The sequence below is a fragment of the Lagenorhynchus albirostris genome, chromosome 7 (assembly GCF_949774975.1).
Source record: "Lagenorhynchus albirostris chromosome 7, mLagAlb1.1, whole genome shotgun sequence".
NCBI lineage: Eukaryota > Metazoa > Chordata > Mammalia > Artiodactyla > Delphinidae > Lagenorhynchus > Lagenorhynchus albirostris.
Window position 1 is genome coordinate 21,939,726 of NC_083101.1, and position 19,668 is coordinate 21,959,393.

Below are 19,668 nucleotides of genomic sequence, written 5' to 3' on the forward strand. Positions count from 1 at the left end.
GTCATGGGTGTCAGAGCTATAAACAGAAACAAAGTATTGCCAGATACCAGCGTAGCCTTAGCTGAGATTTGAGACCATGAATGTGTAGTAGTACCAATCCACGTGGCTGCGTGATTACCTCTGCAAGATTCTGAAAGTTGAGAAGCTGTAAATTATGAGATAGATACAGGATAACAGGGCAGACTGATGATATGAGGGAAGGCAAGGGGCAAGATAACGAAGTGATGAATTGTAATGGAGAATTAAGTGAAACCAAGAGGTAAGCAGGTAGAGGCCACACCTGTGGATAAATTGCCTAGAGCAGCTGTTTTCAGCCTTGACTGTACATGAAAATCACCTAGGGAGTTTTTTTTTGAAAATTCCTGATGCCCAGACCAAATAAATCTGAATCTCCTGAATTGAGACCCAGGCAGCAGCATGCTTTTTTTTTAAAAAAAAAAAAAACCTTCCCAGTGACTCCAAAGTGCAAAGTTGAGACCCACGGACCTAGGAAGGCTAGATTACTGTAAGAACAGAAGAGGGCTGAGATGGAAACTCTCAGAAAGGTCAGCAGTTATGGGATGGATGGAAAACAAGGAGCCTGTAAGGAGCCATACAAGTGGCACGAGAATGGGGAAGGGTTGTAGAAGAGAGAAAGTAGGGGCTCTCCCCCTAGTGAGCTAAATGTTGCCAGTTATCAGAAACGTAAGATTCATAGCAACTGGAGAAATTCCCATACAGATTACCCTATCCGTATGGACTACTTCTGGGGTTATTTTTAGGTTATCACTGGCAGTGTATATAGCATACTGGTTTAAGAGCCAGGGCTGGAGCGCAACTGTCTGGATTTCTGTACCAGCTTCACAGCTAACTCTCTGTGTATCCTTGGGCAAGGTACTTCCTTATCTCAAGTTGTTGTTGTTGTTGTTTAAAGTGTGAATAACAGTACCTACCTCATAAAGTATTGATAGTTGTGAGAAATAGATAAGATTAAGCCACAAAGTAAACATTCGGTGATAGCTATCACTGGTAATTTTTTTCAAAAACTGCTAATTTTAAGGACATTTTCCACTAAATGTAACTTCTCTGAATTACCATAGTTCTGATAAGAGATTTAGAGATATCAAACATTGATGCGACATATAAACAAAAAGGAAGGACTGGAAATTCATAGATTTAAAGATTATTTCATATATATTTAAAGATTATGGGGCTTTCCTGGTGGCGCAGTGGTTGAGAGTCAGCCTGCCGATGCAGGGGACACGGGTTTGTGCCCCGGTCCGGGAGGATCCCACATGCCATGGAGCGGCTGGGCCCCTGAGCCATGGCCACTGAGCCTGAGCGTCGGGAGCCTGTGGAAGAGGCCACACAGTGAGGGGCCCGCATACCGCAGAAAAAAAAAAAAAGATTAGACCATTATGTTGGTTTTCTTTTTTTTAACATCTTTATTGGAGTATAATTGCTTTACAATGTCGTTAGTTTCTGCCGTATAACAAAGTGAATCAGCTATACATATACATATATCCCCATATCCCCTCCCTCTTGCATCTGTCTCCTTCTCACCCTCCCTATCCCACCCCTCTAGGTGGTCACAAAGCTTGGTTTTCTTTTTAAACATAAAGTCAACTCTTACGTATTAAGAAAGATTAAAGGGGGAAAAGGGAATCATCAAAAGTCTCAAATCATGGTTAAAACAGAATAAGTCAAAATATGGGATAAAACATTTAATGTAAAGTTTAAATTATATCCAGTATGTAAGCTAAAATTGTATTCAAGGTTTAAATTACACTCAAAATTTAGGAACCAATTTAAAGTTCTATAGGCGTCATCCAAAAGTATAAAAACAATGCAAGTATGAGAGTGAGAGGCACTAAATGTCACAAATTATTATTGCCCAAAAATGACCTGTTACTGTTTTATTAGGTGAGCTCTCCTTTAAGACTATTAAATGGGTTCTCAGTTGGGCAGAGGTGCTGCATAGTCCTGGCTTCTCGAAATCCCTCCATCCTCAGAGCCTGGCGCAAAGTGTTGGATTCTGTAGCCACATGAATCCCCCCCTTCCCTTGGCTCTGCTGGAGGGAGAGACTGCCACCCTCAGAGCTGAGAGGCGGAGGCAAGATAATTGCCACAATGCTGCACGTACAATGTACAAAGCAACTACTGGTCACTATGTAATTCAATCAATACCACCGTCTCTCATGAAGATATTTTCAGGCATTCCAAAGTGGACAGTATTCTGTTTTGTTGACCATTAAATCACCACACCTAACACAGTCCCCAAAGCAAAGACTACAATGCAGCCTTCCTCCCGGGGGTCCAGGCTTGAGAGAAAGCCCCTCCCCGCAGCCCCTAATACCCGGCAAGCTCTCAGTCAGTGGCAGCATGTCCAGGCACCAGGACCAGCAGATCCACAGTCTGGGATTTTAATACTTTTCTTAGTTCTCTTGAAACAGAATCTCCCCATCTAACATGTATGTCCATTTGATTTTCAGAAATTTGATTTTATTACATTTTCAGGAACACATTAGGTAAAAGAGGAATGAACCTCTTATATACTAGCCAATGGTTTTGATTGGCTTCATTTTTGAAGAATAAAATGATCCTGAAACTAAGGGAGCAACTGGGGAAGACAAGAAAGCGGGGTAAATTTTCAATACGTCTCATTTTCCCAAGGAATTATTTCTAAATTACACTTGAAGTTGAGAGCTGGAGTCAAAAGAAAAAAAGAAAATCGAATTCATGTAATTAAGGCATGTCACTGTCAAAGACAGGGAGGGGCAGATGCTCACAGCAAGCTGCCGCAGGGCTGTACCCGCCAGCTGCAAGGACAGGGAACAGAAGGGTAGGTACCATCTGAGGCGCTTTCTCAGAGTAAGAGTCACTTCAGTCTAAAAGGTCACGAGAGATGAATCACGAGCAAGAAAGACAGGCCTTCAGGGTCCTGCTTTCCGTTGCGAGCTAGAAGGACATCTATTCAGGGAACACTTCAAAGAACTCCAAGGGATGCTAAGGAGTATTCCGGAATATTCTGCTGGGCTTTATGGCTGCTTCGGCCTGATGAATCTTCATGGCCTCTCTGCCTAAGGGTTTTCAACTTGTGAGCTGATAGGATGGCCTTGTTTTTCCTCGTTGACTTTTATTTCCTAACATCTCAGTCTCTAAAATTGTTACTGTCCTTTCCGTCATTTTAGTTGTTTTATCTTTCAAATCTTTAGTCTCCCCTACTCAACAGTTTATTTAATGGTTTGCACCATTTTAAAATGACTGATTGTACAGTTTTGTATTCGAATTGAGTTTTGAGTGGCAGGGGGGTCTGGAATGAGGGGAAACTTCTGGGAGAGGGCTGGCTGTGCTCGTCCCCTTCTGTCAGCCCCTTGCAGCAACCTTAAGACAGCGCTACACCTCCCAGAAGTGAGGCACAAGAATCTCCCTAGAAGCTTCTAAGGGAGAAGATGGATTCCTTGAGGGCAAAGTTCACCTTGCTCAACAGTCCCAGACTATGCTGTGCAATTCAGCTGAACCAACTTATCTGACATTAGGAATTTTCTCCTCTGCTCCGTGCCATCAAGGCTGTTAATGTTTCATGTAAAATTAAGTTGATTGCTTGATCAGCAGATCCCCTACTTCATATAGTCCATGCCAGCAATTCCCAATGATAAAAGCCTTCTGTTGTTGTTAGCTATGATTGTGCCCTGGAAGCCTGTTACTGTGTTTAATAATCAGTATGTGTCATGACTAATGTTACTTCCATATCGCACTTATCTTGTCAAAAATGGTACTGCAGCAAAATGGGCTTCATCAGCAACACAAAGCATACCTGGTGCAACATTAACTTTGTAGACACAAGATTCCCCAGAGGACACGGAACAACCAATAGTGAGTTAGCTTTATAGGAAAACACAAACTATTTCCAATGGACAACAGACTTGTACACTACAAAACACGAAAGATTCCATCACCATAAAAAACAAAGAGGAGATCTTTATTAATTTTGCTCCCCCTCCCTCCCCAAAAAACTCCACTCACTCACCCTTTGGTGACAAGAGTCAGCCCTAGTGTATGGGAGATAAATAGATCAAGGTATTTTGCTAACAGCAACTAATGGCTTTGCAATTTCCCAAAGGGCAGATCTAAGTGTAAAGATTATGATGGCACAATAGGTATTCCCTTTGGAAAACCATGGGGGGGGAAATTCAAATCTAACAAATAATTTGTGGGTTATTACGTCATTGATACGGCCCTGTTTCTATTTGAACCACGATTAGTTAGAAATAGTGAGATAAAGATTCCATTTGGTCCAATTAATTTCATTAAAGACCATGGCCACTGAATGCATCCCAAATTCTGTCCATCTACCTCAAATCACAATGGCCAAATGACACTAAGTTAATGAGTGAGCAAGAATCCCACCATTACTACTGGAAAAAATTCAAAGATCATTCATTCGACATGCAATAATTGAGTGCCAAGTAGCACTGAAGATACAATAGTAAGACACCTCCTTAAGGCAAGGATATACAATGGAGAAAAGACAGTCTCTTCAATAAGTGGTGCTGGGAAAACTGGACAACTACATGTAAAAGAATGAAATTAGAACACTCCCTAACACCATACACAAAAATAAACTCAAAATGGATTAAAGACCTAAATGTAAGACTGGACACTATAAAACTCTTAGAGGAAAACATAGGAAGAACACTGTCTGACATAAATCACATCAAGATCTTTTTTGACCCACCTTGTAGAGTAATAGAAATAAAAACAAAAATAAACAAATGGGACCTAATGAAACTTAAAAGCTTTTGCACAGCAAAGGAAACTATAATCAAGAAGAAAAGACAACCCTCAGAGTGGGAGAAAATATTTGCCAAAGAATCTACGGACAGCGGATTAATCTCCAAATATATAAACAGCTCATGCAGCTCAATATTAAAAAAACAAACAACCCAATCAAAAAATGGGCAGAAGACCTAAATAGACATTTCTCCAAAGAAGACATACAGATGGCCAAGAAGCACATGAAAAGCTGCTCAACATCACTAATTATTAGAGAAATGCAAATCAAAACTACAATGAGGTATCACCTCACACCGGTTAGAATGGGCATCATCAGAAAATCTGCAAATAAATGCTGGAGAGGGTGTGGAGAAAAGGGATCCCTCTTGCACTGTTGCTGGGAATGTAAACTGATACAGCCACTATGGAGAACAGTATGGAGGCCCCTTAAAAAACTAAAAATAGAATTACCATATGACCCAGCAATCCCACTACTGGGCATATACCCAGACAAAACCATAATTCAAAAAGACACATGCTGCGACTTCCCTGGTGGTACAGTGGTTAAGAATCTGCCTGCCAATGCAGGCGACATGGGTTCAAGCCTTGGACAGGAAGATCCCACATGTTGCAGAGCAACTAAGCCCTTGCACCACGACTACTGAGCCTGTGCTCTAGAGCCCGCGTGCCACAACTACTGAAGCCTGTGCACCTAGGGCCCATGCTCTGCAACAAGAGAAGCCACCACAATGAGAAGCCCGTGCACTGCAACAAAGAGTAGCCCCTGCTCACCACAACTAGAGAAAGCCTGTACACAGCAACAAAGACCCAACTCAGCCAAAAATAAATAAATAAATTAAAAAAAAAAAAAAAGACACATGCACCCCAATGTTCACTGAAGCACTATTTACAATAGCCAGGTCATGGAAGCAACCTAAATGCCCATCAACAGACAAATGGATAAAGAAGATGTGGTACATATATACAATGGAATATTACTCAGCCATAAAAAGGAATGAAATTGGGTCATTTGTAGAGACGTGGATGGATCTAGAGACTGTCATACAGAGTAAGTCAGAAAGAGAAAAATATCGTATATTAACGCATATATGTGGAATGTAGAAAAATGGTGCAGATGAACCGGTTTGCAAGGCAGAAATAGAGACACAGATGTAGAGAACAAACATAGATACCAAGGGGGGGGAGTGAGGGCAGGTGGTGGTGGTGGGATGAATTGGGAGATTGGGATTGACATATATACACTAATGTGTATAAAATAGATAACTAATAAGAATATGCTGTATAAAAAAAAATAAACATGTAAAAAAAAAAAGACACCTCCTTACCCTCAAAAGCTTATAATCTAAGTGGGGAAAGAGACAACGGAACACCTATTTGTTTAGATGGGTAAATTCCAGATACTGTGGAAGGACATAGAGGGGGTGCCAATTCCAATAAAGAGCTAAAGTCGACAATAACTTGAATGAGTAGGAGTTAGTAAAACAAAAAGGAAGGAGGGAGAGAAGGGGAAGAAAAGGAAGGAAAGAGAATTCTAAAGAAAATGACATTGCATATTCAAGGAAGGCCAGTAATTCAGTGTTGCTGGAGAAACAGGCACAGGGGATGGCTCAGCTCCTACAGAACTATACATGTCTTGTTAAGGAATTTGAATTTTAACCTGAAGGCAATGGGGAACCATGGTAAGATTTTAAGCACATGATCCAAGATTACTGCACCAGAAAGATTAGGTTACAATAAGAAAAATAAAGTAGATAAGGAGCAAAGCTGTAGGTAAAGATACCAGAGAGTAGAGAGAGTTCAATAATCTAGGGCAGTGTACTGAACTAATAATGTAGGTAGGAAAAGGGAGGAATGATGAATCAAGAGAATCATCACTAAATATTAAAACTGAATTACAATTTCCTTTTTGCTTTTTAAAGCTATCACAATATAGTCCAATTCTGTATCTACCCCAGGCTCAGGTTCAAGGGGCTCAATTGCCTTATTCGTGCACCCAAAAGTGGTTCTGGTAGCAATGACCCTGACTGATCAACATCTGTCCAAAGTCCAAGTACATCCTCAGGAATAAACCCAGAAAATAAGTTCTCAATTTACATTCTACTAAGGCTCAGAACATCAATGTATTAATGAATTTAAGGCCCCCAAAAAATCATATTATCTAAAAATAACATTTGAAATGCTAAAATTCACATTAAAAACACAATTACTTTCTAACAGGAAGTTTATCACAGTTATCCTGATAGAGAGTATTTAAACTCCATTCAAAAGCTGTGCAGCAGGTATAAAAGTTGTTATACTAGAAAAATTAGGAAAGGCAGAATTAACTTGAGAAAAAGTCTTCAGGAAAAGGACCTCTGCTTTAGTAGAGGGCAGTTAATATTTATGGATACAAGAAGTATTTCCACCATACCCTGGCACCTCCAGTCAATTAATAGAAAAGATAAAGCCTAACACTAAACATTAGGATACCATGTGTAGAGGGGAAAAAATGATAAATCCAAGGAGGGAGAGGGATGGGGCAGTGAGAGGAGAAAAAAGCAAGGTGTCTTGCTTAGATACTCTTATCTAGCAGTATGGCTCCTAACGGCTAAACAGGGAAGAAAACAGCAGCCCCCAAGCTATCAAACCACACTAGCTCTCAAAAAAGGAAAAAAATCCATAAAGATCACTTAACCAACTCCGCCTACAGAGGATATAATCATTAGTGTTTTTGTTGTTGTTGTGTTTTGTTTTGTTTTAGGAAAAATAATCTTCAAAATAAGAGCCCTGAATTTCAAATGCTCTAATCTGAATGTTATCTTTAACATTATAGGGGAATTCCCTGGTGGTCCAGTGGTTAGGAGTCGTCGCTTTCACTACCACGGGCCTGGGGTTCAATCCCTGGTCAGGGAACTAAGATCCCGCAAGCCATGGCGGGGCGAGGGGGAGACATTATAGGCAAAATCCCACAAATGTCTGCCATCTAAAATATGTTATGAAATGATTAGGCATCAGTCGATACTAAATCTGGAAAGGAGCAAAGCAGTAGGCAGAGATACCAGTGAGCAGAAAATATTGAAAATAATGGTTCTCTAGTTTATAAATCATCTCAATTTTTTAAATTGTAGGCACATAGGAATTGTAAGATATTTATGAAATTGGAGCAAAAAATTTCATTGAACAATTGTTCACTGTATTAATCACATTCAGCTCCGTTTTTAAAATACAGTCCAATACTTAGCTCTTTATCTCATTTTAAGAAGTTACAATACAATAGAACATTGAATCTAAATTAACTAGATACCATTACACACTGTATTTAATTTTTAAAAAATAACCACTGGTTTTAAAAAAGAATGTTTTATCGTTTTTCTCAGCAATTTCACTACAATGTTTGTATTACTTAAACATTTTTAAACATTAGTAGCTCACAGATTATGCTCCTTAATCTGATGACCAGATATGGAGCCATATAAGGTTTTGAAAATAGGCTCCATTTCCACCAGTTGCAGGCACAAGGTTTTAGGAGAGGACCAATATATGATTATTTTATTTATACTTTACCTCACTTAAAAAGGATTTGAGAGGACACAGAACACCTGTTCAGAAAATATATTCTTCAATAAAATACAGAATGCTTAGCACAATATTTTAACCAAAATATGATTGCCAATGTTCTTCTTTAACCTTGCTTGTCAAAATGTGGAGATTATCAAATTTGCAATTTTACTAAATACAGAAGAGAGGAGAGGACAAAACCTTAGGGCTCTGCTTGAAAACAACTCATTAAATTGGGAAGTATCTTTACTTCAGTAAGAAAGGAATCAAATCAAACACGTAAATAATTTTGATGGGGGGATGAGATGAAAGGAACTTAATTTTTAAAAAGGCAAGATTTAATTTATACATAAATTAAGCTGTTGATTATTTACTTTATGTTCAGTTATCCATTTCAGAAAGATAGAAGATTCCTACTCATCTGTTATAAACTAATTGCATTTTCTCTATTCTATTTTCACATAACTTTTCTGAATCCTGTTACTGTCAATATAAAAGGTAACTCTATGGGGCATTGGAAAAGAAATACAAAGACTCTACAGTATCTTAACTAAGCTAAAGTTTGTACTAGTCTCAAAAACTAGACGTATTTTAAGTAAAAAAGTATTTAAGAAAATTCTGCAGTTTATCATGAAGCACAAAATAACTTAAAACTATTCTGGAGTTGTCACAGTCTAAGAGTATAAACTTCCCCAGATGGTTATTTGAAGTATTAAGCTACATTACCAGTGTGAAAGAAGTGTGGCTTTATCATTATGTATACATCATAGAGGGAAGGGGATCCATCATGGTCCTATGTTAAAAGAAGTCAACGTTCTTCAAATCAAGCTGTGAATTTAACAATTCCAATTTAAATACAAGATTACTTAGAGTCTGAAAACAAAAAGGTTCTAAAGTTCATTTTAAAATAAAAATGTATAAAAAGTTAAAATTTGCATAAGAATAAGGAGGGGCTGGCCTCGCCAGTAATACGGTAATAAAGGTAATAATACTTCATTCATTAAAACAGTGGATACTGGTACACTCTGTAAGGGTAAAGTGTAAAAAAAGAATCTAAGAAAACTCAAAATACTAAACGAAAAACATACTTACTATATAATAGTTGGGGGAAATGGAGAAGATAAAAAATTTTACCAGTCAGGAAAAAAAAAAAAAAGACTTGACTACCTAAAACACACAGGTACACACTTTTTCTCCATGTTAAATACATGTACAAAGTTGAAAGACAAAACAAAACAGAAACAAGACAAAACAAAAAAAAAAACAAGGTGGGCAAAAACTGCAACATATCACAGAACAATCTTCCTATTAAAAAGATTAACACAGCAATACATTGCAGCAAAAGCAAAAGACTGAGTATGAAATTTACAACTAAATGTAACTAGTATTAAATATATGAAAAACATTCAATGGAACTAGTAATTAAAGAAATGAAAATAAAAAACAGAAAACAGTAAAAAGCCTGATACTTAGTAAGGGGAAATGGGGACCATCATACAATGTTACAAGGACTATGAATAGATACAACCTTCCTATAGGGCAATATGTAACAAAGTTTAAAATGTGCACCACTTCTGGCCCAATAATTCCTCTTTCAGAATGTAAACTAAGGAGATCATCTCTCAAAGATGTAAGCATATGAATTCATCACCATGTTGTTTGTAATCTTGACAAATTGAAAATAAATTAAATGCCCATCAATAATAACAATGAATACGTATTAGTACCTCATAAACAAAAATGTCATGCATCTATTAAAAATGATGGAGAGATAATAAATTTATTTTATTTTATTTTTTAATTATTTATTTATTTTTTGGCTGCGTTGGTCTTTGTTGCAGTGCACGGGCTTCTCACTGAGGTGGCTTGTTGCGGAGAACAGGCTATAGGTGCGTGAGCTTCAGTAGTTGTGGCACGCAGGCTCAGTAGTTGTGGCACATGGGCTTAGTTGCTCTACGGCATGTGGGATCTTACCCAACCAGGGCTCGAATCCATGTCCCCTGCATTGGCAGGCTGACTCTTAACTACTGCGCCACCACGGAAGTCCCTCATATGTTTATTGACATGAGAAAATTACTCAAGATATTTTACATGGACGCTCCATGTGAGCAGGGCCCTGGATGTATTGTTCTTCAATCTTATTTCCAGCACCTAGAACAGTGCCTTGTATATACAAAAGAGCTTCCCAGAAAGTATTTATTAAATAGATGAATTTTGAGGCTGGTGAAAGAACAACCATAATATGGTTCCTTTCTCTCTCCCTCCTTACCTCCCTCCCTTCCTTTCCCTCCCCCCCACAGAAATATAATTGGAACGATAGTCACAAAAGGTTGACAGGTAATGGAGTTTTGGTGTGTGTGTTGAACTTTCTTCTTTCTTCCTCTCCATACTGTCTAAATGCTCTATATAGTAAGCATGTCTTATTTTTAAATTGGAAAAAGTGACAGAATTGTTTTTTAAGAACTCATATATTTAAAATGAACTCCAGAATGTTCAGTGCCTACAGCTCACAAACTCCAAAACCTAAGATCAACAGTGTCCAAGAAGCATTTTTCTTTAATCTTCAAAGAAATATCAGTATGCCTTGTACAATGTAGCATCTTTCTCCAGTACCAGGAAATGCCACACTATACTAATAAAATGCAGCATTTCCAAAAGGAAAAAGCACACTTTTTCTGTAGTGAAAAGGAAAAAAAACTATAAGTAATTAATTTCTTAAAGTTCTCCCCTCTCTTCTACTAACATATACCCTATTCTAATGGGTGGTAAAGATCACTATGCACCATCATCTTTTGGGGGGCTAAAAATCCAGTGCATCCAAGAGTAATGCTCTCTATGCCAATTCTTTCATATCCTCATGAAGGCTTCCTTCATTTTAAAGACAGTTGAACAATTGAAATATCAAAAGTAGCTACACACTCTATGTCATATTCATCCATTACCCGGGTTTATTTTATTCATAGTCTTTATCACTATATGAAATAACCTTATTCGGAATTTTATTATCTGTCTCTCCCTTCTGGAATGTAAGATCTTTGAGGACAGGAATTCTGTCGTGCTCGTCACTGTGTCCCCAGTGAAAGGCATCTAATGAAAAGGGGGGGGGCACATCTAAACAAGGTAATAAATAAGGAATTGGGAAAAAAAAAAAAGGAAAGAAAACCACACTGAAATGTACAAGCTGACATGACTCAAGGCTACAACGCCAGCTCTGACATTTGGTGGACATTTTTCAAGGTGGACAGGTGCTTCACACCTATCTAAGGACACAGAGCTCTTCCAGGAAGAAGAAAATCCACAGGGAGGTCTCCAGGTGGCTGTGTGCAGCTCACCGAAGGGTGAAAACGATCATCACCATAATAGAAACGTGGCCCAGGTCGAGGGAAAAAAACCAAAACAAAACACAATACACCATACATCTTGGCCCAGATGAAAAATCACACGAATCCCCAACACAATCAAACCAAGCAAGCAACCTTCCGCCTGACACGTAAAAAGAGCATAGTCTCCTTTCCCCTGGCTGTGCAGTTGCCTGAAGCCCAGCCATTCCCTCACTCGCCACTTTTCTCTTCCAATGAACCCCCCGCCCCAGCTGATGCACAGGGAGAGGGAATGGGAGGAAGAGTCTGAGAATTAGCTTTCTCCACCCCCATCCGATCCCAATCCCCTCCAAAGAGAAATTCCTCCCACCCTCGCCTGTCCCCAGGCCTCGACCCCCGCCACGGGATCCTCCAGCTGCCCCTCACTCACGTGTAGATGATGGCCATGAAATGCATCAGCCACAGCACCAAGAAGAGGACGAACCCGAAGACGGCCATTCCCTCCAGCGCCAGGTCCAGCAGCGCCATCCCCCGGCCTGGCCCGCTCCGGCCGCCGCAGCGGACAGCGCTCCCGAAGAGGACAGGGTGGGCGCCCGGCGCGGGGTCGCAGAAGTGGAGAGAAAGGTGGCGAGAGGAAGGGGCGGAGGGGGGTGGGGGCGGAAGGGGCGGGCAGGGCCTGCGCGCCCCCGCCCGCGCGCACTCGCTGGCGCGCTGGCCTGGGCGCGCTCGCGGATGCAGGCGTTGCGGTGGCCGGACGCAGTGGGCAGGGCGGCCGTGGCCCCGCGCTCCGGCTCGCCTCTCCACCCCCTCGCGGCCGCCGGCCGGATCCCAAACGTCTGCGCCGCCGCCGCCGCCGCCCCGCCGCCTCCCCGCCTTCTAGCCGCCTCCCCGCCGCCTCGCCGCTGGGCTCCGGGCAGCGCAGCTCCGTGCCCTCCTTTGCAGCCGCAACTCCGCGTACTAATCGAAACCGCCGGCTTGTGCCCAGACTCCCCGGCGCACCCAGCCCCGCCCCGGCCCTCCGGAACCGCGGCCTCCACCCCCCCCCCCAGCCTCCGAAGGGCGGTGCGCGCCGCTCCTCTCCGCCCACCCTGCCGCCCTCGCGCCGGTGGCGTCACTGTCGTGAGCGCGCCCCTGGGAGACTAATACCCAGGACGCAGGCAGGGTTTTCCCCCACCTACGGGCTCAGGCCTCCGCCCACCTCTCAGTGACCGGTGGAGGCTACCCGGGCGGCCAGCACTGCAGCCCTAGGCCGGCCTCCGTCGGCGGAGCGGGTCCCTGTATCCAACTCGGAGAACACTTTCCCTTTGTCCGGTTCTGGTGTTCCAGGGCGCCCCAGGAAAAGACCTGGGGTTCCAGGCAGACCCCGAGTTGTCTCGCAGTCCAACTTCCAACGCTGGTTTCGCAGCCGCTGCGCCGGGCATTACTCAGAGCGGCTCAGGCCCTCCTCCAAGACACGTTCCTGGGCGCCAGGGTGTCCCATGGCCTTCCTCCCTCGCTGGTTCTAATGCTGTGGAGTCTTGGATCACAACGGACCGAGAGTAAAACAATCTCCTTGTGCTTCGCAGATCTCTAAACACCTTAGAGGCAGCGTGTAACATAAAAGAAATTCTCAAACTCAGAATGTAAAGAATCAGTTAATACTGAAGTCCTCAAAGACTACTCCTGCCCAATACTGTAGCCATAGGGGGGTACTGAGCGCTTGAAATGTGGCTGGTAGGAATAGATGTATTGCGAATGTAAATCATACACCTGATACCGAAGACCACCTCATTTATTTTATATTGATTACATGTTGAAACAATATTTTGATATACTGAGTTAAATTATTTAAATTATTTCACTGTCTTTGCTGTTGTTTTACTTTTTAAATTTGGTTAGCTACTAGAAAATTTAAAATTACACGGGGGATAGCACTGCTCTAAAATGGAAAGAAATGGCATTTTGGATAGTAAGGTAATTTAGTGTTTATCTTAATTTTAAATCAGTCCAGGGAGATGAGTTAATCTAGTACTAAATGTTTGTTTGTTTCTTCAGCCTAGATGAGTTTATATAGTTTCTCTATTGTTTTATGTTTAGATGATGTTTATTCAAGTGATTTCCTTTTAAATAATCCATGACCTCCCTTGAGAGATTTCAGAATGGAATTCAATTTTGAAAAGTTGTTTATTTTATTATTGTTATTTATTATAGCTAATATTGATCGAATGAGCTACCTCAATCTATAAGTAAATGATAAACTACAATCAGAAAAGAGTTTAAATTAATATCTATACTGAGAACCAATCCTGGATTTGCTATACCCTTTGTTTTACCTGGTTAAAGTCAGTAAGAAAGAACAGGGCTTAGAAACCAAACTTCCATTGTTGAGAGTTACTGGTTGATAAATTAAAGTTATAGCCCAATAGTATATTAACATGGAAATAACACTACAAGTGGAAATTTTAAAACATCACTATTTTAGTTAATCAATTCTAAGACATACTTTTTAAGAAACATTTCATTTTAACATTTCTGAAATGGAAATGCATCTCACAGTCAACGGCATCTTACAACTAATTGGTAGATTTTTTTTTTCTTAATCGTATATAAAATAATACTGCATTCAATTAATGTATTTTAAGATTTGATGAACTATATCAGTTGGTCAATTTAAACATTTTGTTGTATTCTACATTTCTCCAAATGGTTTTTGGAACCTTACAACAAAGGATTTTATACAGTATGATCAATGACTTGGAAAAGGAGGCCAAAGAAAGTTGAAAGAACCCGATATTCTTAACAGTTAACAGAACTCCTCTGATTGAGTATAATCAGTAGATAATAGATCAGCTATGTTGTACTTGAGCCTAGTTAAACTTGGTCTGTCCAAACTTGGTTGATGAGTTTAAAGTAGCAGCTTTAGAATGTGCAATCCTAACATTCTATAGATATAGAATATTCTATGGATATAGACATCTATATTCTATAGATATAGTATAAGTGTAAATTTTTTCCATGTAGCACAGCAGCATAGGAGTCTAGCAAAGACCCTGTCCACCAATCTCACTTTTGGCATTTAACATTGTTTTGCTTGTTTGTCTAAAGGGCTCTCCTCAAATTCTACCAAGTTCAGGGCCTCTGACTTTTTCCAGTGGCAATCTAGTAACATTAGTATATATTAGAATTCATACATTTTAAGAAGGAATGTTTTTAGAGGTAAACAAAAGCCAAATTTGACTGTCATTTAATGGCCCTAGATAGTTTAGTTATAAAACCTTAACCAGAAAAGGATGCAAAATGTCTGGTTCAAACCAAGTAGTTGGAACACATTTTCAGTTTGAACCAAATCCAAGCCAAAATAATTGTAGCTGATTCCAACTGAAACTGAAATGAAATTATATTGGTTCTAGTCACATGTTCCAGAAAAGACAAGAGTGGAGGCTGGGAGAACACAGGTACATAAGGTACCTCAGAGAAATGAAACAAACTTTGGCAAGTTGATACTCTGTTACACTGTGCCCCAAATGCCTATATATAAAAGTTAGTTTTACGTTTTTTAAAGTTGTAATATTTTCAATAATCAGGATTCTTTTTTTTAAAGATGTATTTTATTTTTTAATTAAGTAATTAATTAATATTTGCCTGCATTGGGTCTTCCTTGTGCTGTGCACAGGCTTTCTCTAGTTGCGGCGAGCTGGGGCTATTCTTCATTTCAGTGCGCGGGCTTCTCATTGTGGTCAGTGGCTTCTCTTGTTGCAGAGTATGGGCTCTAGGCACACAGGCTTCAGTAGTTGTGGTTCGTGGGCTCAGTAGTTGTGGCTCGTGGTCTCTAGAGTGCAGGCTCAGTAGTTGTGGCACATGGGCTTAGCTGCTCTGTGGCATGTGGAATCTTCCTGGACCAGGGATCGAACCCCCATCCCCTGCGTTGGCAGGCAGATTCTTAACCACTGTGCCACCAGGGAAGTCTAATAATCAGGATTCTTGATTTGGATTGCGTCTAAGAAAAACATCATCTTTAGTGAGATTTCTAGAAAAATCAAGTTTAAAAGGTGACACAAAGCCTATATACAGAAAAAAGACTAAAAGAAATTACACCAGACAATTATGAGTACTTATCTTTGAGTACTCATACAGTACTCGTACTGAAAAAAAAAAAAATCTAAAAGAGTGAACCCTAATGTAAACTGTGGACTTTGGGTGACTGTGATGTGTCAATGTAGGTTCATCAGCTGTAACAAATATACCACTCTGGGGCAGGATGTTGACAGTGGGGGAAGCTGTGCGTATGTTGGGCAGGGAGTATATGGGAACTGTATTTTCTGCTCAGTTTTACTGTGAACCTAAAGCTGCTTTAAAAATAGTCTTTTTTTTTTTTTTTTTGCGGTACGCGGGCCTCTCACTGCCGTGGCCTCTCCCGTTGCGAAGCACAGGCTCCAGACGCGCAGGCCCAGCGGTCACGGCTCACGGGCCCAGCCGCTCCACGGCATGCGGGATCCTCCCGTACCGGTGTACGAACCCGCGTCCTCCCCTGCATCGGCAGGCGGACTCCCAACCACTGCGCCACCAGGGAAGCCCCAGTCTATTTTTTAAAAAAAATAAGTGAGTGCTCGATTTGAAGTACTGGAAATGTTGTAAGTGTCTGAATTAGTGAGATAAAGTAGTTTGTCATCAGATCCCAGGGCTTTCCACCTTCTAGGCACTCAAATATTTGTTGAACAAGTGAATTAGTTTATTTAAACTGATCTACACTGAGAGAAGTCACTAGAAAAATTTTTCAACTTTCTCCTTTGTTTGCAAATACTTTAAATATGTTTTTTTTCTCTGTGGAAAACAAATACACATTAACTACTCATAACCCTCCTTCAGATTATAAAATTAGACCACAGAGTTAGAGTGAGTGAAAGTAACTACATATTAGTTCACCTAATCACAACCTGAAGACCTGCTCCAGAGCCTATACTCTACTTGACATAGTCAACAGCATCATTTTTATGTCAATATTGGACATACAGTTGACCCTTGAACAACAGGGCTCCACTTATATGCAGATGTTTTTTCAGTAAATACTACTACAATACTACGTGATCCGAGGTTGGTTGAATGTGGCTAATGTGTTATTTTTAAAAGACAGGTATATTGTAAATTTTCAGCCCTTATAAAAACTTCTTTAAAATGTAAAAAATGATCCTCTAGAAATTGGGTAAGTTTGAAGTTTCAAAAACAAAGTTAGAATCAATTGATCTGAAATTTGTTGTGCTAATGCCCAAAGAAACAATTTAATTCTTGTCATTTTTTTCCCCTAAGCATGTTTGAAATTAGTAGAAAAATGCCTTATCTACTTATCAGTTCAGGTGCTTAACCTACAGTGGTTTTTTTACCCATTAAATGGTAACTTTGTAAAGGCCTTCAGATCCTCAGATACTATATCACTATGAATAGACTTCAAGTGTACAAAGGTTCTAGGCAAATTGTCAGTTCAAGGCCTGATCTTGATAAACCACTGGTATAGTGTGTTTGTATGTATAGGTGTGGTCCAGGGGCGTGCCTAGAGTTTACTAGAGTTCGTTTCATTCTCAGCTGTTTTGCTAGCTCATATCCAAATGACTAATTAAAATGTTTTACCTCATACTCATTTCTTTTCAAATTTCATACTTGATTTTGTTTTAATCCATAGTGTGCTAGGTTGAAGCACTGATGTTCATTCCTAAAGGAAGCTAAATTCTAAAGATTTCCAAATGTGTCCCATGTAAGTATCAATCATTTTCTTTTTCAAAATGTTTTTTTTTTTTTTTTTTTTTGCGGTACGCGGGCCTCTCACTGCCGTGGCCTCTCCCGTTGCGGAGCACAGGCTCCGGACTCGCAGGCTCAGCGGCCATGGCTCACGGGCCCAGCCGCTCCGCGGCATGTGGGATCTTCCCAGACCGGGGCACGAACCCGTGTCCCCTGCATCGGCAGGCGGACTCTCAACCACTGCGCCACCAGGGAAGCCCTCAAAATGTTTTTGAAATTGCTTTCTTTTTAGATAGATATTCATGACTCAATTCAATTTATTTATTAAAGTTTATAATGTCAAAACTTTCACCTAGGCTCTGCGTGTGTGTGTGTGTGTGTGTGTGTGTGTGTGTTAACAAACTTCGTAGATTTATTGGAGAATGAGAAAGAGACAGAGACTGAGACTGTAATACAGTCCTCCCTTGGTATCAGTGGGTGATTATTTCCAGGACCCCCTCAGACACCAAAATCCACAAATGCTCAAGTCCCTTATATAAAATGACATAGTATTTGCATATAACCTAAGCACTATAGGTATGTATTATATAAGCATATAATCCTGTATACTTGAAATCATCTCTAGATTACTTATAATATCTAATACAATGTAAATGCTATGTAAATAGTTGCCAGGACATGCAGCAAATTCAAGTTTTGCTTTTTGGAACTTTCTAGAATTTTTTTTCAAATATTTTCTCTTCTGGGTTTGAATTCCAGCTGATTGAATCCATGGACTCAGAACCCACGGTTATGGAGGGCCAACTGTCTTTACTGAACACAAGAACATAAGTTATGTGCCAGGCAAATTTTAAAATATTAACTTGACTTTCACAAATGTCATGAGATATATAATTGGAAGCCAAAAGATAAAGTTATGCATCTGATAAGGAGGGAGCTAGAGTTTGGACCCAGGTCTATCAGACTCCAAAGCCAACGCTCCTTATATTAAAATGTACAATATTAAGTTAATTTAAACAAAGTATAGTAGATAATCAATCCTCAAAGTTCAGATCACAAAGTAAATTTTGGTTTAGCATTATTTAGTTTGATAACCAATACTCTGTAGAAGGCAATTTCAACATCTGAGACATAGGAAAGTGTATTTAGAATAGACCATATATTTCATGCTAAGATGCACTAAACATCTTACTCTTTACCACATCCTTTACTTCAATTAAGAGGAATTTCACGAAATATACCATCATTTCAGAACAATTCATCTAAGAGAGTAAACAACAAGTAGAAGAATTTAAAAGATCAGAAAAATGACAATAAAATCTGTTTCTCATTTCATAGTATTAACAACAATATAATTAAATGTGAGTTTAACTTTTACTAAGGAACAAAGGCTGTGGAGATAACCTACATCTTTGGAGTTTAGGATCTCTTCAAAATACTTTCTATCTGAAGAAAGCTTTGAGGATACACTGTAGACTATCAGTTAAGCACATACATACATTGTGAATGTCAAACTGGCTGGGTTTGAATTCCAGTTCTACCATTTACCACCTATATGACCTGTGTTGTGAGGACTAAAGTTAACATATATAAAATATTCAGAACAGTTGCAGACATGTGTAAATTTTTTGAAACTTTTATTATTATTCCTTAACAGAGAGCATTCCTTCATTCTAATTTCATCTAGATCACTAACTTATTTTCTCAATTTCTTCCTTTACTGTTTTTACCTATGAAAAATAAAATTAACTATACTTAAAAGAATTTTTTTTAAAGCAAATCGGTTTCTCTGTAGCAGAAGCATCAACACTCAATTTTTGCTTATAACACAAACCAGGATATCCTTTAGATCTCATCTTTTTGCTAACATAACTGGTTTATTCAGTCAGAAACAAATGCAATTAGATGATAATTGTATAGAATAGGAATAATATCATAAAATAGTAAAGAGCAAACCAAGATACTTTTATTCCATAAGAAAAATAAATTTCAGGCCTTGAAATAAAATATTCTATACAAGCAAAGCATAAGATTTAAAAGGTATTTAGATACACATGGGGTCTTCTGACATGTAAGAAACAATGATATTGAGTGTTAATATTATTTTTGGTAATAAATACCTTAAAAATACTTAGAATAAAATGCATCAGGATATCAGGATTAACAGAAAGCAGTTTTCAGAGTCTAGTTTACATGACATTTTTTTTTAGCTCTGAATTGGTTAAAAAAAAAAAAGGAACATCTGCATGAATGAGACCAAACTAACAATGAATTTGTGAAGAAGATGAGCCCTCCACCCAGTCTAATAATTTAATTGTTCAGAGAA

General features: G+C 39.5%; 1 protein-coding gene across 2 annotated transcripts in view; it reads right to left on the bottom strand.

Moving 5' to 3' along the window:
* UGCG (UDP-glucose ceramide glucosyltransferase) overlaps positions 1-12,274 on the bottom strand; it is a 36,208-nt gene extending 23,934 nt beyond the window's left edge. For both annotated transcript variants that reach the window (XM_060154624.1, XM_060154623.1), the window contains exon 1: positions 12,064-12,274. In XM_060154624.1, the coding sequence (XP_060010607.1) occupies positions 12,064-12,161 (98 nt within the window). In that variant the 5' untranslated portion in view covers positions 12,162-12,274. The remainder of the gene's footprint in view (positions 1-12,063) is intronic.
* Between the last annotated feature and the right edge of the window lie 7,394 nt (positions 12,275-19,668).